Source organism: Pempheris klunzingeri, chromosome 5 (assembly GCF_042242105.1).
Source record: "Pempheris klunzingeri isolate RE-2024b chromosome 5, fPemKlu1.hap1, whole genome shotgun sequence".
Classification (NCBI taxonomy): Eukaryota; Metazoa; Chordata; class Actinopteri; order Acropomatiformes; family Pempheridae; genus Pempheris; species Pempheris klunzingeri.
In genome coordinates this window covers 10538360-10564383 of record NC_092016.1, presented here as the reverse complement: position 1 = coordinate 10564383, position 26024 = coordinate 10538360, and the positions used below count along the sequence as shown (strand labels likewise).

Here is a 26024-nt window from a genome sequence, read left to right as displayed (position 1 = left end):
GGTTCAGACACACCCTCCTTTAACGCCTGAACAAAAGGGAAATGTTCTCCTCTTTGGCATTGTTTTAAGCACTTTGTCAAATTTTAAAGTAGGAGGGTGTGTTATTCTAATGAGATTGGAAATCGGTGGTTTTGTTTTTAATCAGAGTGAATGGATCGCGGATATCAATGGACAATTATGGATATTTTTTTCTACAGGATATTGCATCTTTGAATATAATAATAAAATCCAAAACCTACTGATGGGTATATATAGCACCTCATGAAAATATCAATTGTTCTATGTATTGTATTATAACCACACTGTGTGATTTGTCATAAGTATTTGTTTAAACGCCATAGTCCTGGCAATTTTGTGTAACCTCTTAGCCACACCCATTTAGTTGGAACTTTGTCCACTGTATCCAGTTATGATTGAAACCAAAAATCGTCCTTTTTTATATCCTTTTCCACCACCGGATGTGTCGTGTGAATGCAAGGGTACCCCACAAGAGATTCGAGGAGAGACAGACTGTGCACTTTGCTCGTTTCAGAGATCACCCAATGTAACGGTTTGATGACGGCATGTCTTCCAAGATGGCGTTTCAGCAATATTGCACACCCAAATGGGTCACACAAATCAGATCACACTCGAAAAAAACTGAAGTAATGAATGTAATGTAATGTTTGTCTGCCTGAGTGGGATTCATTTTTGAATGTGTTGAACTCGAGGGCGATGATGGTTTTTCCGTAGAGTACACTGGAAAGTGTAACCAGTTTAAGAAACAATGCACACATTTCCATTTCGTTCCCCCACAACTGCGTGTGGGGAGGCACACAACCGATGCCAACTCATTTCAGTCTGACAATAACTCCCGTACTGAACATACACCTGAGCCAAGGTTTGTGTGCCATCAGCATAGTATGCAATAATCTGTGTTCTTTTTTATTTATGGGTACTGTGAATCGAAGCACTTGAGTCAATGAGTGAGATTCTGTTTTTAGTTCAAACAGATTAAGACAAGGGAATTAAATGGAATAAAAGCAATTGTGGATAATCAAACATCCTGAAACCAGCAATGCACTAAGACTGATCTGAATGTTTCTTGCAACAGTCAAAGGGCTAAAAGCAGTTACTTGGACACATGGTTAACAAGAAACCCTGATGGGTCATATTGCTGCATATTTACCTCTTTCATTTCACATTATTTGATTGTAAAATTTGACATCTGTTGTTGAACAATTGCTGCTTTGTGATGCTATGCTGAATCAATAAGACGTGTATCACTGACTGCTTTTTTTAAAAACCAGACTCTTAATGCTTCTACTTGTTAATAACTTCATGTGTTTAGATGATACTTCTCTCTCTCTCTCTCTCTCTGGACCTGTGCCCGGCAAGGAACTGTGAGCAGCGAGCCGGTCAGCAGGCCAAACCATCGGAGGATCCTGTCCAGTGGCTTTAGCTGCCTGGTTACTGAACCTGAGATTTGCTGTGACTCTGACCCCCCCGAGGGAAGAGAGATACTATCAGTCACTAGCCAGTCACTGCCAATGGGCTCGATCAATCCCTCATTATTATTCTCCTCCAACAGCGCACCACCACACCACCTGCCAGAGGCATCAGCTCGGATTGAGTGTTACTTTGAGTGCATTCAAGTTAAAGGTGTGTGTGGGAGAGGAAGTGTCAGTCATTCATCTCTTTATATATTTATATCTCATTTTGCTGCCTTTTAACAAATCTGAGGATTCCATTACCTATGTATGTTAGGCATATTTTATTTTAGCTACTGAATTCAATGCAATAAAATAACATATGGTCAATGATGCTTGTCCTAGCTGTTGATTTTCTTTTCTTGATCTGATAAAACGCTGGTGAAGTTTCAGACTTTAAGCCGGATTATGAATTCAGAACTACATGGTGTTGTTGGGTGCCGGCATTCAAAATAGCCAGGATTATAATCTGCCAAATATTTGACTCGTTAATACAAAGATAATTATCTGCCATGTTCCTGGAGTGACAACTGCTGGATTAGTGTGTAAATATAGATATTTAATTCAATGCTGCTGCAAGATTTTATTAAATTAAGATTTTTTTTCTTTAACATGAAGCTGCCAGTTTGAACCAAAGCAGACAATACTTTCCTTTTTCAAATTACAGTTGGCAGACCTGATTTTCCCTGATGTCCTGTAATAACTTCACTAGATGAGCTTTTTTCTTTTTTGAAGGATGCATTATTATATAAAAGTCTGGTGTAATTTTCCATTGGGATAATGCATTTACCTTTTCCAGCCAACACATCAACAGTTTATAATACAGTGGGATTAGAAATGATGTAAGACAACTCACTAGAGCTTTCTGGAGGGATAAGAAATTCTGAAAGAAATAATCATATGACCCAATATAGGTAGAATATCTTCTATGACCATCTAATGGAAATGGCAGGTTTTCATTATCATGAGCAAAGTTTTAATGTTATTTCTTGTGGCTTCTTTTCACTTTTCTACATTTTATTCATTATTTAGTTTCAGCAGTTTTTATTTTAAAGTGTCAATGCACAGAGGAGACAGTTCTGTGATTGGCTTGAATGCTTTGGCGTGAAAGAGCGGACAGCCAGTCACATGATAATCTCTGACAAAAAGCAGCATTATTAAAGAAAATGGTCAAAAAATAAACACTGACTTTTGAAAAATTAAAAACTGCTGGAGTTACATAAAAAAATACCTGCAATAAATGGTAATATTGAATAGAAGCAAAATAATTGCAATGAGCTTAGTTTTAAAAATATATTGAATTATTTCTCAATATTATGGTTATATTTTCTCTCTACTTTTATGCATTTATTTTTGTTGTACTTATTTGTATTCATATTTGTATTTGTTCAATATTCAACTCATAGTGTTTGTAGGGGCTTTTGTTTTGGCCTTCAGTTTGAGCTGACTTGACAGAGACTAAGTGCTGTGGTGTCCAACTGTGATCTCGTTAAAAGTTCATCTGAACCGGCGGTAATTTGTCTAATTTCGTCCAAGGCTGGCACATGCTTTCATTGTCTCCTTTTTCATATTAGATAATTTAACACTTTTTCTTATGACTGATGCTCTTTGAACACTTTTGTACAACTGATTGACCTTGGACATACCGCCATTCAGACTAATTATTTTTTACTTTTGTAGTGTGTATTTCAGATGAGTTAAAATCCTTTGTTAAGTGGTGTCTCCTTTATTTTGTACATTCACTGCACATACAGTACATGTAGTCTGTATTGGGATACCCTGTCGTCGTTTAGAGTTCTAAGAGTTCTTAGCATGGAAAATACTGACTGTTGTCTCAGTTTGGTGTGACAGTAATTATGAGAGGACGACAAATAGAGTTGAACCAAGAATTCCTGTTAATGGATGAAAACACAGTCATGCCAGATCACTTCACAATGACATTTTGTACCAACTATCAGTTCAGCATGAAACACTGGAGAAAACAACAACTGTACATGTTTATGCCTATCCCTGAACCAAAAACCAAGGAAATGACAAAATGTGTACTTGGGTTTACAGTGCATACAGAGGAACACTGACTCCCTCTGTGTTCACCATGCAAACATAGTCGGCACAGGCGTGACAGAAGAATTTCCACTAAAAGGTTTTGAGTTCAGTCTCTGGCAGCAGGATTTATATAATAAATTAAACATGTGAATGACAGGAATCAGGGGGTTGTTGTCTGTTGTCTGTGAACGAAACCATCAAAAGTCCTTTGATGGATCGGCTTGGTTTTGAGTTTCTGTTGTTTATGAAGACTGAAAAGTCCGACAGAGGGAGGAGCCGTGTTACAGGGAAGGTGTGGAGAAGCGGTTACTAATGTCCTTTGATGAAGTTCAAGGCACCAGCACAACTCTCATAGTGTTGGTGTAACCGGAACCAGGACGCCAGCCGGTCACAACAATAGCCACATCGCCAGACTTGAAGAATTTGCGGTGCTTGCCTACGGATAGAGAAAGAAGAGGTGTTAGTAAAAAAAAAAAGGATTTGATTAATTATATATAAAACTTTGTGACTCCTGGCAATGTACACAATTCTTCTGCAGCGCTTCACTTTATTGCTAAAAGTCCTTCTATTTGAGAATAAACGCATAAACACGTACCAAATTCCAGGGCAAAGTTCACACGCAGATCAACATCCTCGGCCCAGACGTCGTTGGCTTGCTTGGTGTAGAGCACTGGGTAGACACCACGGTACAGGTGGGCCTGACGGGCGGTCTGGCCACAGCGGGTCACAGCAATGATGGGAGCACGTGGCCTGTACTTTGACAGCATGTGAGCAGACCTGCAGGTGACATGTACAGATTATTACAAACCTGTAGAAATGTAAATCTATTCAGTCAGTTCAATCATCAATTCAACTTCAACACCGATTCAAAAACAATTGTGCCAAAACTTAGACCGGCATGATCTGATTCTATTGCCACTTTTAAGATGACACTATAAAGCTACACAGGGTTGAGAGGAACAGCAGAGTCGGGAGGTAATTCTCTGTGCAACTCTTTATACATACATGTAGTCTTGTAATCTGTCGCTGATATAGAAATATTACATAAAGCAGCTTTAATTATGCCATTATCTTTAGGAATTCCATCCAGCAGACAGCAGTACATCCTCTGTATCATGTGTTGTGAGGATGAACTCCCCGATGGAGGGGAATGAACATGGAGTTAAAATTAACTTGTAAAATGTCAAGGTTCATATCTCAAAAGGTCATATGTGGAGTACTGACTGTGGGGGCCGTGAAAGTTAGCACACTTCATGCGACCTGAGGACTTGTGTTAGTGAGGGAGCAGAGGCGGAAGAATAGAGAGATATTAGAATTCAGTTTCTTTGCCAACAGTGGACACTGTGGATAATATGACTCAGAGCTTTACAGAGGAGATTTACAGGATGGACTTATTGGAATCTCACCTGCCAGTCTTGGTGAGCACGATGATGGCGCTGGCGCAGCACTTGAAGGAAGCCTCGACGGCACCAATGGCAACACTCTCTGTGGGGTCGCGGGTCAGGTGAGAGGTGCGACGAAGCTCCTCGAACATCTGCCTGTGGAACATGGCTGCCTCGGCCTCACGGGCAATCTGAACATATGACAACAAAAATAAAGAAAACTTACTACAGTTGTGCCCGGCTACCAGCCTGCGTTAACTACAGGAGTTAGTCTGTATTTCAAAGGGCAAAGCAAAGGGGGCAGTTATGTTCAATGCAAAGGTCTTCATACCTGAAAGCACACTGAGACATGAGGCTAAAAAACAGCGGCAGCCATGATGTCCAGGGACTGTCGCTGTGCACTGCAGATCCTCAGACACATGCTATTTGAGTAACATGATCACACAGTTAAGGCACAATGCAAGACGACAAGAAGAGATGGTAGCAGATGGACGGAGGGACAGATGGGTGTGACAAGGATACACAAAGCAAGTTGAACAAATACTAGAGGCTGTTTGTTAGTGAAGCTGATACCAGTGATGTGCTCACAATGTTAAAGCTGCTTTTCTGCTGCTTGCTTTTCTACATGATTTAGAAAATATAACTTACACCACAAAGATTTGAGAACATTATCTTCACTAGAAACATTCCCTTTCTTTCTGGACTGTTTGTTTTTCCATTTTAAAGTTAATTTCTATCAAAGTGTTGGTTACTTGACACATTGATAATCACCCAACTGGGGATGCACCACTATATAACTTGTGGTTAGTTGATGGTTATAAATGATCAAATAGTTTTGGATTGCTGGACACACCTCAATGCACTGCTACAGGATGGATCATTGTGTATTTTTCGTGGTCAAAACATGATCAAAATAGACCGATATGACAATTACAATGAAATACTAAGCCTATGTATATTAAGTCCTGTCAAAGATTAACAGTGCAAAGTTTCCAGCGCCAATGTGTTGCTTGATCATGTCAATTTGGTAGCTTTTGTCATTAAAAACCACTGGCACAATTTTCACAGAACAACAAAATGATAATTTAACATTGCTATGGAAGACGCCTATATTGTGCACACATACACTGAACACTATACAACAGTTAAGCTAAGGAGAGGGATCAGTCAGGGGGCTCTTACCTTGTGCTGTGTCTGCACAGCCTCCAGGGGGTAGTCTCCCTTGGCGGTCTCACCACTCAGCATGATGCAGTCGTTGCCGTCCAGCACGGCGTTGGCGACATCATTGGCCTCAGCGCGAGTAGGGCGAGGTTTTTTGGTCATGCTCTCCAGCATCTGAGGAGAAGAAAAACTCTCTGACACAGTTTCCTTTTTGAAATATTTTCCACAAAAGAGTCGTCCTGCTGATCCCACTGACCTGGGTGGCACAGATGATGGGCTTGCCGATCCTGTTGCACCTGCCAGTCATCATCTTCTGGGCGATGAAGACCTTCTCTGTTGGGATTTCAATGCCCAGGTCTCCACGGGCAACCATGATGCCATCACTGGCCTCCAGGATCTCATCAAACCTATCCAACAAAAACAAATCTGTTTAACAGCTCTCCAAAGATTCAGATCTGCGTAGAATCAAGTCTGTGAATCCACCAACCTGCGCACACCCTCGTGGTTCTCCAGCTTGCTGATGATCTTGATGTCCTTGCCCTTCTCGCCCAGCACTTTCCTGACAGCTTGAACGTCAGCAGCCTTACGGATAAAGGAGGCAAAGACCATGTCGACACCCTGCTCCACACCAAACTGCAGGTCCTGAATGTCCTTCTCAGACACAGCAGGCAGGTCTACAGCAGCTCCGGGCAGGTTGACGCCCTTCTTGCTACCCAGCGTACCACCATTCTCGATGTCGCACATCAGGTAGTCGTTGCCTTAGGACACACAGAATGAAGAGAAATGTATCTTCAACCAGTAAGCAGTAAGATGAAAGCAAAATCTGCACGACAGACAGGGAAGAGGAGCTGAACAGATGATTGTGTGTGTGCTTACCAATTTCTTTAACCTTGAGGGAAATCAGACCGTCATCAATGTAGATGTGGCTTCCAGTCTGCACGACCTTGGTGATGTTCTTGTAGTCGAGCCACAAAACTTTCTCATCACATTTGTCCATGTACTGGTTATCTAAAGTGAGCTTGATGGTTTCACCCTTCTTGAGCTCAACCTCAGCAGTGCCACTCTAAACACGACCAGGGGAAAGAGAGAGCTTGTTCATTCTCAGGACGAAAATCTATTCCTGAAACCTTCATACAAATATCTATGCAATAAAGCAAAAATGGCCTGATTAGAGCCTTGGACATTTGGCCAGAACTCACGCCCTTGATGAGTCCGGTCCTGATTTCTGGCCCCTTGGTGTCCAGAGCGATGGCCACTGGTCTGTATTCGACAGATCCTGGCCCGAAGCTCTCAGTAGCATCACGGACATTCTTGATGGTCTCAGCATGATACTGTATGAGGTGGGGTGTTAAACATATGTTAGCACACTGAAAACATCGTAGCATAAAAGGTGAAAGCATTTGCATTTGAATTACACTGGTTAATTCTTATCAAGTCATATTTTATTTAGGTGGAGAAAACATTATCTCTAAATGTGTTAAATCCTTAAAAAGCTAAATGAAGCTGGTACAACAACAGGTGGGAAAACTTGGTTGTGCTGTCATACAGACAGCATGGCACTAGTTACATAGCTGCATGTAATAAATTGTGAATGACAGCTGTAACACATTTTTAGCTCATGACATTGTCCATCTTTGACTGTACTTAAATAGCTGCTCACACACTACCTGGCACTGCATGAATAGTTTCCCTTAAAGCAGGGAGTTTGACAAGTTGAACAAAAAAAACAAATACTACTAATTTCCTATGGCTGTCAGTCTGCAGCTACGGGTCGATGAAATGCATACAACATGCAAAAACGCAGAACAACAAATTCAAAGACTAATCTGCACAATTTCCACTTTCACTTCCACTTTCCTCAGTCAATAATGAACGCCTCAGTGTGGTCTCACCACATGCCTGCTTGTCGTTCTGTTGCTCAGAGGCTGACACTCAGAAAGGACCTATTTATAGCTGTACCGACAGCTGACACACCAATAAGACAGAGGTCAAATCTATTTTGCCCTTCTCATAACAAATCATATATCCACTTTGTTGTGATTTTCTGGAGTTGTGATCATCAATTTTCTTATTTTTTCCTGCTAAAACTCTGACTACATTTTGCATTTTTTTTTTTTTGGTTAGTAGTGCCAATCAGTAACACTGCTGAACTCAAAAGCCACTCTGAGAGTTGAGTTACACAGCAAAAAAAGCACTGCTGTTAACCTTTGAAGATCCAAATATCAACTGTGGGCGTTCATACTACAGCTGATGATAGAACTGATGCTTCATGCACTCAGGTGACAGTGACAAAGGTGAAGAGGGATGACTTTTAAAGGTGAGGGGTCAGCAGTATAAGGTCGGCCAAAGAGCTGGCTGAGATGCAGTTGGGCCGCCAAATCACAAGCTAGAACACAGACCCAGTGTTGAGGGGGCAAGTATGAGCTCATAGCTCACATTACAGGTTAGCCACAGAGAGTTACCAGGCCTCAAGAGTAATGTCACCCTGACGTTTGCAGCTGTAAAGGGCAAATCCTGACTGAATCACTTGCAGAGGGTAAAGAAACTACTACTGTGCCGCTCTGTCAGGGTTCAAACTCTCAAACATGTTGCAAACACTCGAAACAATGTTTTGGCTTTGAGAGCCGCTGGTCTTGTTTGTGTAGTGCAACAAGATGAAAAGTTTAAGTGAAGATTTGGAGACGCAAAAAGGGGAAAAAAAATAATTTGCTGTATTTGGAGAATGTTTCCCATCCCTGACTTACTTCGTGGGTGCCATGAGAGAAGTTCATTCTTGCAATGTTCATCCCAGACTTGATCATTTCCTTGGACATGTCCACAGATCGGGAGGCAGGTCCTACATTGAGACAGGTGATTATTTAGAGAAACACTGAGCCAAATATGAAGTCAACAGGGTCATGTGGCTGTTTTAAATGTAGATAAAAGAGATAATCTTTGAATGGAGTGAGTGGCAAGAGATGAATTTACAGTGTTTGTTAATGAGTCTAACCGATTGTGCAGACAATGCCGGTGTTGCGAGACACAGCAGGTTCGGAGTCAATGTCCAGCAGGCACATGTGCTCAATGAACGTGTCCGCCATGGCAGCATGCATCTGCTGCGTGTGGATGATGGAAGCGCCTTTATCCTTTGACTGCGACATGACTGGATCTGTGTCTGCAGGAAAAGTCCTGTGGAGACAGAAAAGGAAACAAGTTTGATGATCAATGAGTACCTGACAACTCCACCTCTGACAGGTATCATCGGTCATACGGGGGAGTTTTTTTTCATGGGCCACAGACAGAAGTCAGTCCAGGTAAAGACACTTAAAATCAAGAGCTTATAATAGAAGCTACAAATTATCACATAAAAGAGTGTCTGTGAAGATTCTGAGTCATCCAGATCATAGTTATTCCTTAGTTAGGCTTCTTCAGTTCTGGCAGAACTGAAGAAGCCTCTTGGATGGGAGGCGAAACGTCTTCAAGTACCTTCAACAAGTCCAGTTGACTTTTGCTCAACTCCTAAGGAATCACATAAAAGAAAGCATGTATATATTTAAAAACTATAGAAACTAAAGCAGAAACTATACTAAGATTCTGTCAGTTACCTGAATGGTAAAGTACAAAGTAAGGAGTGACCTCTCTGTAGGTTGATTTTTAGTCTCTGCCAGTGGAGAGTGCCTGTACAAGCTGAGCGAACAGCCGGTGCAAAAAGCAACAACGACGACAACGTATGTGCCTGCCTGACTGCACTCTCCCACATTCCAGTGGGAGTTCATGTGCTGCTGAAGAGGAGGAGCTGGTCACTATCAACAGAGTCTAAAGGCAATTCACACACACAAAGGACAACTAATGGAAAACATTATTTATGCTTCCTGAAGTGCAATGCTCATTGAGCAGCAGTAGCAGGCTACAGAGGCAGAGTTATCAGGTATCAGCTTACACTTGGCAACAATAAAGGTATTCAGCATGCATGACAAACGTGTGTTGTCAGTCAGTGCATGGAAACATGGTGTGTGTGTGTGTGTGTGTGTGTGTGTGTACTGGGACACGATATCTGCCTATGGCATTCACCGAAAATAACATGGCCAGCCGAGAGTATTTATGGACTGAACTAACTAATACTATACTATTACATAACTACGTGATATAAAACACAGTGAATATATATGTATATATGTGTGTGTGTGTGTGTGTGTATATATATATATATATATATATATAAATACAAAAAATTGCAGGATTTTACATATTATAACAAAAGCTCATTTTAATTCATGTAACTGCTGATTACTAAACATTGATTACTATGTAATTGTTTACAGAGTAACAGTTCATACATTAGGCTGCTACTTACTTCATTAAGTCTTTATTTCATTAATGATTGTTTTGCCTACCCAGTTATCAGCTACTGAGGACAACTACAACAAACTTTCTTAAACCCAAAGAGGGAAATGCAACATTACAGTAACATGAGAATCAGAGCAGATATGTAATATCAGAACAGCATACCGATAAACAGATGAAAATATATACATTTCAGGAATAAATCAAAGTTAGAGAGCTGCATGTACAGTGTGCATAAATGAACTGTATGATCAAAAACAAAAGTGCGATTCAGTTATTTCAGATCAATGTGGCATTAAAGTAGTCTGTATTTGTGTATATGATATATATTACATATATAAAGACTATACAAACGGATTGTGATCATGCATAACACTTTAGATATAACATATATAAGTGAAAGATTTAAGAAGAAAAAGTTTGATTAGTGATAAACTTTCTTTTTTACTTGTTTAAAGCATGATGGGAAATGATAAATTGATTTTTAATATTCAATCAAATCTATCAATAACCCTTCCTTCCTCAGTCTGTCTCAGTTATTTGGGTCTTCTTGCTGTTACTCACCTACTGGGTGAACTTCGCTGGGACCAACGAGCCTCAGCTGGAGCCGTTGGTTTTATCCCCCCTCTCCCCGACCGGGACTACTTTCCTGTGTGACGCGAAATGTAGGGCGTGACAGTTAAGGCGAGATTCACCGCTTGGACGGCGAGTTGAAAGTATATTTTTCACACGGAAGGAGCTCACTGCAGGTAAATGTCAAATGCAGTGTGGAATGTCCTGTTAAAGTCACAGGAGTTGGAGAAATATTGAGGGAGGATACAGCGCAGGTGCGAGTGTTGTTCGGCCATTGACGGAGCTGTCCGCCAATATTCAGACATGAGCCAAGTCACTAAAATCTGAAGCACCTCAGATTAAGATCAGCAGGAGACCTTTCATCTGTAATCCACACTGCTGATTTACTGCTTTTAAAACAAATCTTATAACGATCATTATGGTTATTAATATGGTTTTATTCTCTTTTGCTTTGCCTTATTTATCTCAGGAACCAAGGAGTTGCTACATTGGCAATAAAGATGTGCTCAAAAGAGAAGCTTACAATTACAATACAAAAAGCTATACAATTTTAAGTGATATTATATTTATATTATTTGGGCTTCTTATGAGGATCATCTTTCATTTCATATGCTGACCTCTGAACTCTGAAATCTTGTTAATTTGTCAGGATCACACACTGTTTCAGATACATATCTGGTTGCAACTATGACATGATTTTTGTTTCCTTTAATTTCCCTCACATGCATTCACCTATTTTTTAATATATGTTCTATTTCTGTTCATTTGGACATCTCCCCCTTCCTTTCGTGGTTATAATATGCTCTACATTTTGAAGCAGGTAAATCATCTCCTTATTGCACATGTTAAACCTCATGTCACGCCATTGGACAGGCAGGGCTGCATAATTTTAGGTTGTTTCATGGGCTCCACGGGGGTGTGTGTGTGTGTGTGTGTGTGTGTGTGCGTGTGTGTGTGTGTGTGTGGGGGGGATCATCTGCCCTCCTACAGCATGATACTGTCCAAATGCATTAGTGCAGAGTTTAATATACAGTAATAGATTTCCAGAATGAGAGGGAAGGCAACACCAAGCTCCAAATGACATGTAAAGGAAGATATGATAGATGATCAGTTGAAAGAAATGGCAGATGCTCGCAGAGATGCAAACTTAATATCAGCCTGCTGACATATTATACAGATGCAGAAATGCATGCATTCCACTCAGTGAGGTGAACTAACACATGACACTTTAACCAAAAATAGACATGAAACACAGCGTTATATGGTAGTCTCCCGCTGTCAGCCATGTTATGGTATATGTATAGTAGAGGCGTGCTGGGGTGTCGAACATACTGTACTACACAATAAAACTGGATCCACCCAAGGCCCATGCTCAACATGTATTAGCACTCTCCTCAATGTTATTTAATACAATCAAAATGTGCTGTCTTAGCCCTGCTCAGTAATGCAATCATATTTATCTACTGACAGGTGTAATCCATTTTCAGGTGCATTATTTTTAGGTTCCTCAAGTTTTAGCAGCCATGTCTATGCAAATGACATAATATTTAGACATTGTAAAAATATTTGTCACTAGGCCCCTTGTAGCTATAAAATGGATAGGAAAGCTTGAGTTTGCTCATGTTCTCGATTTGCTGACAACTAATGGACTAATGAGCTGACAAATGTTTAAGTGTTAAGTATAAAAAAACCAACCTTGGCCAGAAACATGTGGTGAGCCCCGAGTTTTAAAACAACAAGCTTATTAAAACATGAATGTCTCTAAATGTTTATGCCCTACATAGCTGTTTGGTGAGGTAAAAATAAATAACTTGCACAGTATGAGCTATGTGGCATTTATTAGTCCTAAATATTCTTGTTACATGTGGATCCTGCGATCCTTTAGGACGTAGAAATCTGACTCCAAACTGAAATTCACCCACCTCCCATCCATGTAAGGATAAATATATAACCTTTATATGTGAAAGATGGTTTTGAAGCTAGTGGGGCCACTGGCTGCAGGGAAATGGCCACAGCATGGGTGGAAATTATGGGGGGGTCTGGGAAAACATGACTTGTCCCCCTCTATTAAGCATCAATACATCATTTTTGATACTTTGATAGCATTCTTTGAAAACGCTTTTTTTGAAAAACCTTTTTAATTTTCAAAGGATTTTGCAACCCAACCCGCCCCCCAGATATGGCTCACAGTGGTTTGGTCCAGAGCTTACCATCCACACCATGAACTGTCTGATCCTCATACATCATTAGCCGTCAGAGTCTGTGAAGGGGAGAGGCTCTGAAAGTGTGCCAGTGGTGGCTGGCTGCCAGTAAGTAATAATTCTGATGGGGTGGATTTAAAACAAAGTATGTGTCAAACATCTTGTGCCATGTGAAGCTGAGAAGAGTTTTAGCAGTTTTAAGGGTGGCTGGGGCTTAGGGTGTTGAGCCAATGAGAGGGCTGGTGGTTTGATCCCCTCCTTCTCCTGATGAAATGTCTCTGAGCCCCAAACTGCTCTTGATGTTCAGTCCAACGCATTGGTGTGTGAGAGAATGGCTGAATGAGCGGTAAAACCCTTGCAAAGCACTTTTTGCTATTATATTATAATGATAACAGTCATAAAACCCTTGGTGTCCCCTTCAGGAATTGGTCTTGAGATTTTTTATCAATGTTGTGAAATCAACTGTGAAATGAAATATCCACCACTGGCCTGCAGTATTGACTTCCAGTTTAAAGACAGGTTAAAGGCTACAATTACAACAATAAATTATTCTTTTAAAATGACACCCAATGAAAAGGCCTCACCTCTCAGATCACCTGCTCCAGCGGCACGTGCTCAGTTTTTAAACATTCACAACACGCGTACTTAGTCTGCTTCACTTCTTAGTATACTGGTCTTGGACACTATTCTCCCATGATGCATTGCACAAAGGAAAAGTTGGTGTTACTCACAGTTGCAAAACATTAAAACAAATGATGTTTGGAAAATAAGCTTTGTTAACAGTATCAAATATGGAGGAATCATTGTGTTGTCAGTGACATTTCAAAGTCACAGATTGAGAGTATTTAGTACACTGTATAGAACATGTACATGTATTAGTACAGAGTATGAACTGGGACACACTGTCTGTCTGCAGGTATTTCTCCCAATTCTGTTCTATTGGTATGAAAGCTTCGGAAACAATATTGCCAAACCATCAAAAAATGATATAAAATATAAAGAAAAATATAATTTGTGTGCGTGTGTGTGTGTGTGTGTGTCCAGGTCATTCACTGTCCCTCTGGTTGTAGCATGTTGATACATATTGGCCGGTGAGATCTGCCCTGTTTCCTCCTCCTAGAAGTATTTTTAATTATGAGAGCTCATTCAGCTCTTTGAAATCAGAAATTACAGATGTGAATTTCAAGTTCCTTGTTTTGTTGAATATTGCATGAATATTACATGTTAGAAGAAATTGTAAATTTCCCCGTCGTGGAACTGATAAAGGAATATCTTATTTTATCTTAAATACATTGTCAAAATCTGTCTGCTTTCTATCTCGGACAGTAGAGAGATATTCTGCCAGTTCATGATCTCTGATTGGGGCCAGATAACGTTCTGATCAACTTTGGCCTTTAGTTTCTTCTTTTCAATGCTTTATAATTTGGTTTATTCTGATTGGTGGTTGAAAAACAGTGTTTTTGTGAGACCGGTGAGTCTGTGGGGGTGCAGTGAAAGAGAAGAGAGGCTCTCTCTCTCTCTCTCTCTCTCTCTCTCTCTCTCTCAACAACAGCTCTCTCTTGTGGACAGCTGGTTGAAGTGTCATAAGCTTGTTTTCCACAGAAAATCTGCTTGCAGTTTCAATTAGATAATTAATTTCCAACTTGTATTTTTATACAGTTTACTCCCTGACAGTTCTCAATGTTGAACGTTCGGCGTCTACACAGATGCAGCAGATAATATATAGAGCTGGTTGCCATGGAAATCTAATCCCTGTGTCTCTCACTGTGAACCTGTTGCTCATTTATCTTGTGGGTCTGACAGATAAGGCCTGGAAGTTATGATATAACAGTAGGTGTGTAAAATAAGAAGGGGGTGGATAGGACAACACAAAAACTGCACAATACAATACACTATAAATCAATTTCCCTGCAACAAATACTCGCTTTGTGAGGCTCATAATGTTGCTCACCGTGTCCGAGACACGTTGAGTCACCTCAGCTGAAATTTCAGTTACTTTGTATTTGATTGCTTCATATTCTTACTGTTCTTGCACAGCCTTCAGAATGGCAGCATACAGTACAGGTGTTCATGATATTGTGCCCACCCACTATAAATAAACACAGTCACATAACAAGCGCCCTCTCATGTCTAAGTGGATTACTCTGAGAAAAGCACTTGTTGAGAAAAGACTTGCAGACAGATGTATGTCCTAGAAGTGTCTAATCTGGCCAGACTGCAGAGCAGCAGGCGACTGCTAACAAGGGTAACTGCCGATTAAGGTCAGACTGCAGCACAGCAGGCAGACGGGAAGACTAATAAATGCCAAACATCACCTGTATCACCATCCTTCAACTCTGCCACCAGGGGTCTTTGCTCTCATCGCAGTCTTAAATCTGATTCATGAGCCTGACTTTTCAAGAGTCTGGATTACAGTATGATACATGGGTTTGCTTTGTTTTTCTTCTCTTTCACTAAGGAATATATGCACCGTGGAAAGGGAAGCACTTATATTACACAAATAGGACAGAGATACTGTGAGAGTGCATAAAAGCCCCGGAGCTGCAGGTCTTGTCCTCAGCCTGTCGTCTGTCTGGACCAGGTTCAGCTGATCAGGCTGTCTGTATCTGCAGCCAATCATGTGACACTGAAGTCAGAGAGTGAACATGTGGGACTTCCTGCTGTTCAAAACCAGAGGGGGAGAGGACAGCCAAACACTGACAGCCAGCCGAGCCAACAAACAGGAATATTCAGTGTTTTTATTGTTTCGGGGTCACATGTGGACTTGAGGTTTTATCTTTTGCTGATCTTTTTATGTCATTGCATTGCTTGTTCAATGGTAATATGTGGAAACTCCAAGTTTTTCCTCAGGAGGGAAAGGTAAGCGCACATTATTACCAATCATTTTCAAAAATGTGGCTGAAGCTAGTGAGATAAAAGCAGGCTAATAAAAATACTCTTGGTAATGATGATGTTGTTTAAGTTAGGAAGAAAATACTGATAGTAATATGTTCATATATTTATATTGTTAGGGTAGCTGAACTAATTAAAGTCAAACATGTTTTTCCAGCACAGTGTTTAATTTTGTCTGTTACAGTGCAGTGAACAAATTGATGATTACTGCTGAAGATGTTCCAACGAACTGAACACATGGTGAGTCTATAAGTCCCCATCTCCCCCCTCCTGTTCATATTGTATAATACATTTTACACAGAGTGGGCATGTTTGCAGGGTAGTAAGCCGTTTGCATTGAGAGGCAAATAAACACTCCTATATATACTCTTATATGTATTACTCAGTAACTCCTATATATATTACACTGTATGCCCTGTACTTAAATGTTTATTGTCTGGATATATTTTATGACCTGCAAATGTGTGGAGATCAGCAACAGTCTGAGCAGCATTCTTAGCTCACTTTGCTCGGGTGGACTGAAGGTACAAATTAGCTGTGTAAATAAGAGGATCTCTCAATTCCCATTAACCTGACAGGAGACTGAGTGCCAGCAGTGGACAGACAGCCCGACTGAGGAGGACAGTGACACAGACGAGATCCTGTGGGGAATCCATGTAAGCATTACTCTGTAGTGGTCTGAATATTATTTTAGCACAATCTCAAGTTCACATCACACACTTGAGCGATGGCTTCCTTTGGTTTGCATAGCTTAGAGTTTATATGAGGACTTGATGGGTTATAACACTGTAACGTAGCTGTAACCAGATATAAGGACATTTTAATTGAAGTGTTCATTAATTTATTTGCTCAAAATTATAATGCTTCCTTTGAAGCAGATAAATGATTAATTACACACCATAACATACTTATTAACTGTGATTATGAACAAATCCTTACTGCGTGTTATAAAACATTTATCAAACATGTATTGATTATTCACAAGCAGGTTTATAACTTACATGTTGAGCTGAGAAATAACTTGAAATAATTTGAAAATTCTTAGCTCAAGGCCCCCTCACTAGCTTTCTTTATTGACTTTGAGCTGCATCTTGCAACCTTAATTTGTAAGTGAAGTTTATGAGAGTAAAGATGTATCAATAAATTTAAAAATACATTAATAAACACTTCCTAATGTCCTAATCCTAATATCCTAATATCTGCTAACATCTACAGTATAGTGTGCTGTAAAACCATTAATCAAGTGTTTATTTGTTTACACATTTGTACTTTTGTATTTTGTTTGCTTATAAATTTCTATATTTGTCTATATGGGTGTTCACTACTTCCTATAAATGCTAAATAGAAGGTCTTTTAGATGAAGTGTCGGCCACATTTTAAATCTTAAGACACTCCTTGTCATGATGGGAATACTAACATTCTTCTCAGACACTGTTGTAAAAACCTGTCAGTGGTTTTATCCCTCGGCCCCCTGTGGTGCTGAGCTGTTTGGTACCATAAGGTAAGTGTGTTAGTGTTTGTCTCGGCAGGAGAGCTGTGCCACTGACCTGTATCACCACCCCCAGCTGGACATAGACATCGAGGCAGTCAGGACTTTGTATTCAGACTCTGCAGTCTCCATCAGGTCAAACATCTTTTCTTATTCATGACCTTAAAACGAGAGGAAATCTGCTGCTTTAATGCATCACATGTTCACTTGCTCTTCTTCTGCTACAGGGAGTACGTGTCAATTGATGACGTGGATGTTGACTTAAACATAAATGCCAAGCTTTTGGATGTAAGTTGAATTTATAATAGACTGAATTAAACATGCATCCAGTGCATTGGCATGTTTGCTGTCACAGCATCTTGTTCTGATTATTCTGATCAAACTGTTCAACATCCACAGGAGGAAGTGGCCAAGGCCTGGAGGATTAATCCAGCAGAGCCTATCGTTATCCGTCTGCACTTTTCTCGGTCTCAGTATCTGGACGGACCTGGTGAGCATCAACAACAATTGAGCTTAAATTTAAAATAATTATTAGTCATGTGACACCTGATTAGATGATGTTTCTCACCACAGCACCTTCGGTTGAAGTCTTTCAACCATCCAACAAAGATAATTTCAGCTTTGGGAAACAACTACAGAAGTGAGTGTTCATACTATGTTTTATGGCAGCGACAATCAGATTTCTTAATGTATTATAACAGGTGTCACTTCAAACTTTATAGTTTAAACATGGATTAGGATTTGAAGCCCTTTGTCCGTTGTCCATAACACATCTACTGACTATTTCACCAACTTTTAATGTCTGGTCTCCAGTGTTCTCACAGTCTTCATATCTTGGGGGTGGAAACACCTGACCAATGAGAACATCATAGTCCGACAGAAGAGCAGACAAAGCTGGTTCAGGCCAAGTGGAACCATCAAGAAATTTCGTGCAAGGCTTAACATCTGGCTCCCACAATCAAAGTATGTGACAATTTGATTAATTCAGCAGTTTTATTGCAGATTCAATCTGTTTTCGAGCCTCTATTAACTGCTTCTACGCTCACGTGAGCAGGTCCAATGAGCTCCAGGAATCTAGTGTGAGAAGAAGGATTACTTTACCAGCGATTAAACTGAACCGTTTCACAAATCATACAACTGCCTACACCATCAAGAATCCCACAGGAGAGCTCTTCACCTACACGCCCAGTGGAAAAGTGAGGACTATCTTATAGCTGCGCCTGTGTTTACAACAATCTTTCCAGGTATTCTCTCTTCTTTTACTTAATAAGTCTGTAAGTGTTTAATAATTGTGTTTGTGTCCCTTCTTCTACAGAGAGTAGTGGTGTCAGCGGTCAAGTCATCAGCACAGCTCAGTACCAAACAGCTGATAGAGCTGCTTTTCTCCTCCCAGGCCATCAGGCACTGTAAGACCACGCCAGGTCTGCAGCATGGCTTCTTGGTACAGGTAAAACATAACAAATCAAGTAGCCTACTAATCTATTTGGTTAGAAAGGGGATTTAAAGAGTCTCATAATCCAGCTCAAGCCGACAGCTAGTGGTGACCGCATGCTCTTTCTACATCTTGTGCAGCAGCGATTTAATGTGACGCTATAGTGCAATGCTAGTACTTCTGTTGGTGTTACATTAAAAAAGTAGAGTAGAAAAACATCTGAAATTTGAAGTGTCATTTTCAGTGCACAGACCTGAACATGGACAAAAGGAAACTAATAATGATGCTACAGCAATAAAACAACCATTCTTTGCCATAATGTAAATTGTGTTTAACAGCAAAATGGCATATCCCAACAATTAAAATTTCAGTTTCAGTAGTTTCATTACCTATAAATATAAAAAGGTTAAGGTGGCATACAAGCAAACTTTAAAATGTTTGTCATTGTGCACACAGATAATGAGGTATGCTGAGCAGAGAATCCCCACACTGAATGAATACTGTGTGGTCTGTGATGAGCGGCATGTGTTTCAGAACAGCCCTACATTAAAGGTACCCTCCTACAAAGAAATTAATCCTTGGTTTAGTGGCTAATCCACCAAAGCAAGGCCAAAAGTACAGTTAGCTGTTAAAATATTGTCACTATTCTGCTTTGTGTGTGTTTCTAGCCAGCAGTTTGCACCAGGGAGCTGTGTGTGTTTTCCTTCCATACGTTGGGGGTGATGTCTGGAGCTACAGAGGAGGTTGCCACCGGTGCAGAGGTTGGCAGCATACATATACTTTTTTAAGGTTGTCTGGATGATCATAATATGAGATTACTGTATCGCAGTAATGTCTGTTCTACAGGTGGTTGACCTGCTGGTGGCCATGTGCAGAGCTGCCCTCCAGTCTTCACGAAAGAGCATCATATTTGAACCGTACCCTTCTGTTGTTGATCCGTGCAACCCCAAAACCCTGGCCTTTAGTCCCAAGGTATCACCTGAACTAAGCAAATTTACTACTGACTTGATTTGTAATGTAATTTTTATTTCTAATCTGAAGCAATCGTGTCTTGTTTTTGTTGTGGCAGAAAAAAAGCTATGACAGGCTGCAAAAAGCTCTGGACAGTGTCTTGTTAATCAGGAGGATGGCACAGGTGACTTATCCTAAAATAAATCCTACATTCATGACACCATTTTCAAGGTTCTGAAAGCTGGTGAATGTTTCATTGACAGCTTCATTAATATTTGATGGGTGAAACCGTCTTTTATCATACCCAGGGTCCTTATTCTGAAATAAAGAAGCAGATGGACAAGATAGACCCTCTCGCTTATCCCTTACTCCAGTGGTGAGTGACACAATCTAATCAGGCACTTTTATTCTCTTTCATAATCTTGATATGTTATCAAATCCAAATGCTTCTTAGATTCATACCCAGCTGTGTGTTTGTATGTTTGACAACAGGATTTTAGCAAGCAACAGATCACACATTGTCAAGCTTCCGCTGAACAGGGTATGATAGAGTAGTTCACAGTTCGAGTCTGATGTCTTCACACAGTAGCTTGTTTAACAGCAGTTGTAGTTCATAATTGTCAGAGAAATATTAGATTATATACTGTGTTTTACACTTGATATCATTTTAATCTGTTCTTGCGCTCTATTGTTTATCACATAGCAACTTAAGTTCATGCACACGCCCCACCAGTTCCTGTTGATCAGCAGCCCTCCATCCAAAGAGGCTCGTTTTCAAATGGCCAAGAAACTTTATGGCAGCACCTTTGCTTTCCAGTGAGTAGAATCAAAACTGTGCCAGAAATATAACACATCCATATCAACATTATGTACGGATTATGATCCCTGCTTCATTCACCTGGACTCTTATTTTCTCTTCTTCCAGTGGTTCGCACATTGAAAACTGGCACTCTATTTTGAGAAACGGACTGATTAATGCCTCTTATACAAAATTACAGGTAGAGTATAAAATAACAAGGTTTTGTATCCTTTGAGCCAAATTGATATAAGCCTTTAAATCACAACTCAGTTTGGAGTTTATGTTTTGTCAGACTTAGATGAAACATAAAGTTAGACCTATAATAGCTAAATTAGCTATTATATAATCTCACATTTTCAGCTTCATGGAGCTGCATATGGGAAAGGCATTTATCTGAGTCCTATCTCAAGCATATCATTTGGATATTCTGGTATGAACGCACACTGTATATTTCTTTTGTAAAATGCTGCATTAGTAATGACCTTTTTATACAAACATTACCATTTTTTAGTGACGCTTACTTGCATGCTTTTGAAACACATCCTCTCTCTTTGTTCAGAAATGGGTAAAGGACACCACCAAATGCCCACCAAAGAAGAATTAATAAAGAAATACAACCAAATAAACAAAATCAAACAGGTAGGTTAACATTCATACAGGTTGGTCTTCTCTTGTTTTTTGTATCTCATGCTGTATTTCATATTTGTACCAGGAAGAGCCGAGGGAAGCCAGGTTTATACAAAACAGGAACCTAAACTGCATCGCTCTCTGTGAAGGTAAATTTTTAAATCTTACAAAGAGTCTTGCTTTGATAATTCAAGGAATGATTCTGAGACATCTTTTTATGAAAGTTGTCCGCATGTCCTGACAGTCATTACTTCAAAGGACCTTCAGAAACATGGGAACATTTGGGTTTGCCCGACAGCCGACCATGTGTGCACACGTTTCCTCTTTGTGTGAGTAACATGAAGGAGCAGAGATAAAGCATTTTTCAGACTGTATTCCTGATTTCTATAACTTTCTTCTGTTTTTCTGTCTCAGGTATGAGAACGGCCAAGTGGGAGATGTCCACATCAACACTCAGGATGCCAGGGTCCACAGGGAAATTTTGCAAGTAATTGCTTCAAAGCCATGCTGAGAAAATAACACACACACACACACACACACACATTTCTTAACGATGACAGTAGATCTTATATAAAAAAAAACATTGAGGAAAAATACGTCTTAGTTTTTCCTGCCGATAAACACATTTTGGAATTTATTTGTTTGGCAAATGAACATAGAACGAATGAATTGTATTGAGTGAAATATGTCGACTCAAAGGAAGGAAAGTCTCAAACCTGAGGAAGACTCTCTGCTTTCTACTGCCAACTATAGCATTACATGGATTAAACTAGTTTGTGTGTATTGCACCTGTACAAGCTTTTTTGCCTTATATCTTAATTTGCAGTCTGGTGCAATATGAATCTGTGTTTACCACCAGTGTCATACCTCTGTACTGTAAGCAGATATTTTGTACATTTTTATAACTGCACATTTTTAAAATAAATGTTTACAATATTTGTTTGACCACAGCTGGAAGGTTCTCTTTCTCATTTGTGTAATACGTGTGTTGTACCACAAGATGGAAGTGTTATCTATAACAAATACTCCAAGGGCTTTTTCACAGGGGCAATAAAACCTTGTAATTATTATGTTGTGACAGATACAATTCTACATGTCTGTGAGTTGAGACTTTTGCAGGTGTTTAAATTAGATAGCGTAATAAGCATTCAGACTTGGGTGAGAACATGAACTGGACCACTGCATAACACACCAGATGTGTTATCATGCGCTCTATCCTAAAAAAGAAGGAACTGGGAGCTTTCATGGCACACAAAGGGACTCCAGCGAAACACAGCCTTTGTCCAAATTCTCATGATGGGTATTAGATTCACAAATTTTACCAATATTTGTCGCCACAAAGTGATTCCCCTGGTAACCAATCGTAATTTGCTCTGAACTATATTGACACCACTGAGAACCACATCTTTGTGTTCGTTGTTCGAATCAGTGAATATCATGGGGTGCTGCCATCCTGTGAGGCAGAAATGCACCATTATAACAGTGTACTGGTTCCACATGAGGCCCACAGCTGCCTCCTGATCTCCTCCCTCGGCTTAGCTCCTTTAAAGAAAGCTGTTTGCATCTGGATACAAATATTTTACAAGTTTGCGTTTTATGCAAGTTCGGTGTTAAAAAGCAGAGAAGATCCAAGTTATGATTGTCGTCGTAAATGTCACTGATTCAAAATAGGCACTGAGGTGCTAGCTTTTCTGGGTCAGCCCAGCAGGCGATGGGCTGAGGGGAGGAGAACTGTGAAGTTGCTGTAATAGCCCAAAGGAAGACATTTCTCAAGGACCATATGGCTCTCTGATGATAGTGCAGAGGGGAAGTTGTCTTGAAAACCATGACTGTATGTTTCCATAAATATTATATTTTCTAAATATTTTTGCCCCAGTGAGACTGTAGTTCGGTGCAATATCTGCAAAAACGCACATTAAGAATGTCAACATTCAAAACCAATTCACTTCAAACAAAGGATTTTTTCAACTGCATGCCTTGTTAAATCTCATTAACTCATGCTTATTCATCCATATAATTCAAGCAACTGCACGGACAAATAAAATCTCTAAGCCCTCAAGGGTTTAGCAAAAGCAACCCTGCAAAACCAACAAACTAGAATGTGATACATATTATTAAATGTTGCATGTGCCTTTAAGAGCACTATGTCCCACTCTACATGTCTCTCTCTGAGCCTCATATGTGTTTGTTGGCATCAGCTGTCCTCAGTGCTGAATAGAGCAAGGACATCTTTTCCTTCACATCAATGGGATTAGAGGAAGAATTACCCTCTTCATACTGCTGGCTGTCGTCTCAGTGCTCAGAAGACAAAATGGAAATGCAGTGTGGACTGAGGACAGGAAGAAGATCAAGATAAGTCACAAGTTTTATTACAAAGCTGATCAGTTTTTAGAGTCTTATTCTAAATGAACAAGAAATGTGATTCTGATCTCACGGGAGGTATGAAAATAATCTGTGGCGGCAGACTCAGAAACACCATCCTGCACTGCTATTTCACTGCTTTTTAAGCAATGACTGAACCCAGGGGTCAGATGAAGAGTTCAGAGGGAGCGAGCGGCACTATAATGGAACTACAGTCTGCTTCATTCAACCCTGACGTCCCTTCTTCATCCTTTTCTCCAAAACTTGCCCGGAGCAACTTCAGGAGAGTCACACGCACAGAGGACAGCAGCCCCTATCCGTTCCCCGGCCTGGCACCAGATATACTGCACATGCGAGTGAAGGAAGGAAGCAAGATCCGCAATTTGCTGCAGTTTGCAACAGCTCGCATGCAAGGTGAAGGAAAAGACAGCAATGGGACATCACTGAGACAAGTGGTGTTCACTGGCTCAGGTAGAGGAGTCACCAAGACCATCACCTGTGTGGAGATTCTGAAACGTAAAGTGGGAGGGCTCCACCAAATCTCCAAACTCTACTACAAGACTGTGACTGAGGTCTGGGAGAGTCCACAACAGGGAGCACCGGGTATAACCATGCAGAGGACAGTCCCTGCTATCTGTATCCTGCTCTCTAAAGACCCTCTGGACTCCCAGGAGCCTGGATACCAACCTCCTGACACCCGAAGTGCTCCCGCAGAGGATGCAGAGAGACGGAGAGCTCTGCTCAGGCCAGCTCACAGTCCGTCCTCACAACACACAGCCAAGAGAGTCTGTCTGGATGACTGGAGTGTATCATCATAGCATCATGTTAAATATCAGAAAAATAACATTAACATTAGGCTTGAACAGAGGGTTATCTCATCATGTCTTTTTAGCAGCATCAAGTTTGTCTAAAATATGAAATGCTTTGGAATTTAAACTTTTATATTTTAATTTCCTCTGGGTCCAGTGGGCAAAATGAAAAACATTCAATTCATAAGCACACCACCGTTGATGATATTATGAATGATTATTATATTATAGCAATACATATGTATATTAAAAATCAAGTGTTTTGCAACACTTTGTAACTTTGTTATGAAAAATAATCCATGTGTTTTATTAGTTACTGGCAGCTGTGCATAAATAGCCACTTTAGTAGTTACAGTATATGGTCGTAATATCAGAGCTTATTGTGATGCAAAAGATCAATAAGCACTTCAGAAGTACTTGAAGTTGGTTACAGTCATTGTAAATATAAACATCAAATTTTGTGTCAATAGTCTTTTCTTTGTTTTCTACTTTTGGAGGTAGTTAATATATTGAATGGTTGATTTGCATAATGATGATGTCCCCTTCTTTTGGATCTGATATTGCTTAAATAAACTGAGTAGTTTGGAAATGTATTTTTCATCTTTGATGTTTTAGGCTGTGTTGGAGATTGTATACGCATCTTTAATTTGAATAAAAGTAGTCCTTTTGCAATAGAAGCAGTTTAACCCGAATGCTAGCTGGCTTGTATGACAATGGAGCGCCGCTCTCGTTTAATCAGATTCAGGAAAAAGATGATGTACTTAGCTCACAATTTTTTTTAGATTTTTGCAATTGAGAAGTTTTATTCAACACAGCAAATAATGGAGGAACCAAAATCTTCCATAATAGAGGAAACACTACAACAATCAGAAAAATCATCCAATTTACTGTCAAAACTTTACCAAGGCTTAATAGAGGCTTTTCTGGGTGGTACTCTTCCTACAAAGAGAAAATGAGAGTTGATCTTGAGGTAAACATTAATTAGATAATGAGGTTTCACATTTGTTTGCACTCTGGTTCATTTAGATGGAGGCACAGGCTTTTAAAATTCAACACTCTGCACAAAACATACTGTATTCCAGCAACAATGAATGTCAGGCATCCAGAAATGTTTTCCGCATTCGAGGTACAAGAGACAAAGGAGGTATTTTTTAAATAACCTATATTCTTGTTGTAAACGTACCCCCTTTTGGGAGGAAACGCTCTGTTATTGCATCAAGCTTGGCACTTAATCTAATACCCACTCCTTGTCTCTGTCTCCTTGTTAACTTTAATTTTGGTGATTGCTGCTAAAGTGTAACCTTGACTTTATTGCCACAAAAATGTATCACTGTCAGCTGAACAGAAGGAGGCAATGTCAAGCTATATTCCACTTGAATACGTGTATTACAAATTGAAAGGAAAGCTGGACTTGAGGTTATCTGCCAATATGGATGGACTCTATATATAATATATTGTAGTTCATTCTTGGAGCTTGGAATGGATCTAAACTGTAACTTTTTTGAGGTC

General features: G+C 40.0%; 2 protein-coding genes and 1 pseudogene across 3 annotated transcripts; 2 read left to right on the top strand and 1 right to left on the bottom strand.

Annotated features, from left to right (window-relative positions):
• Positions 1-3341: 3341 nt before the first annotated feature.
• Positions 3342-11044, bottom strand: pkmb (pyruvate kinase M1/2b). 2 transcript variants are annotated; one of them, XM_070830066.1, is made up of 11 exons: positions 10946-11044; positions 9048-9226; positions 8803-8894; positions 7258-7389; positions 6935-7121; positions 6546-6816; positions 6315-6465; positions 6080-6232; positions 4922-5088; positions 4111-4292; positions 3342-3951 (listed from the first exon to the last, which is right to left on the bottom strand). In XM_070830066.1, the coding sequence occupies exons 2-11, from the start codon at positions 9196-9198 to the stop codon at positions 3845-3847; spliced, it is 1593 nt and encodes a 530-aa protein (XP_070686167.1). In that variant the 5' UTR covers positions 9199-9226; positions 10946-11044; the 3' UTR covers positions 3342-3844. The 2 variants fall into 2 exon arrangements, with proteins under 2 accessions (XP_070686167.1, XP_070686166.1); XM_070830065.1 differs by lacking the exon at positions 10946-11044 and adding an exon at positions 9643-9812.
• Positions 11045-15800: 4756 nt separating this feature from the next.
• LOC139201221 (protein mono-ADP-ribosyltransferase PARP6-like) lies at positions 15801-21878 on the top strand (annotated as a pseudogene).
• Positions 21879-23855: 1977 nt separating this feature from the next.
• LOC139202015 (ribonuclease P protein subunit p25-like protein) lies at positions 23856-24524 on the top strand. The gene has a single exon (XM_070831476.1). It carries the CDS (start codon positions 23856-23858, stop codon positions 24522-24524), a length of 669 nt encoding a protein of 222 aa, XP_070687577.1.
• Positions 24525-26024: the final 1500 nt, after the last annotated feature.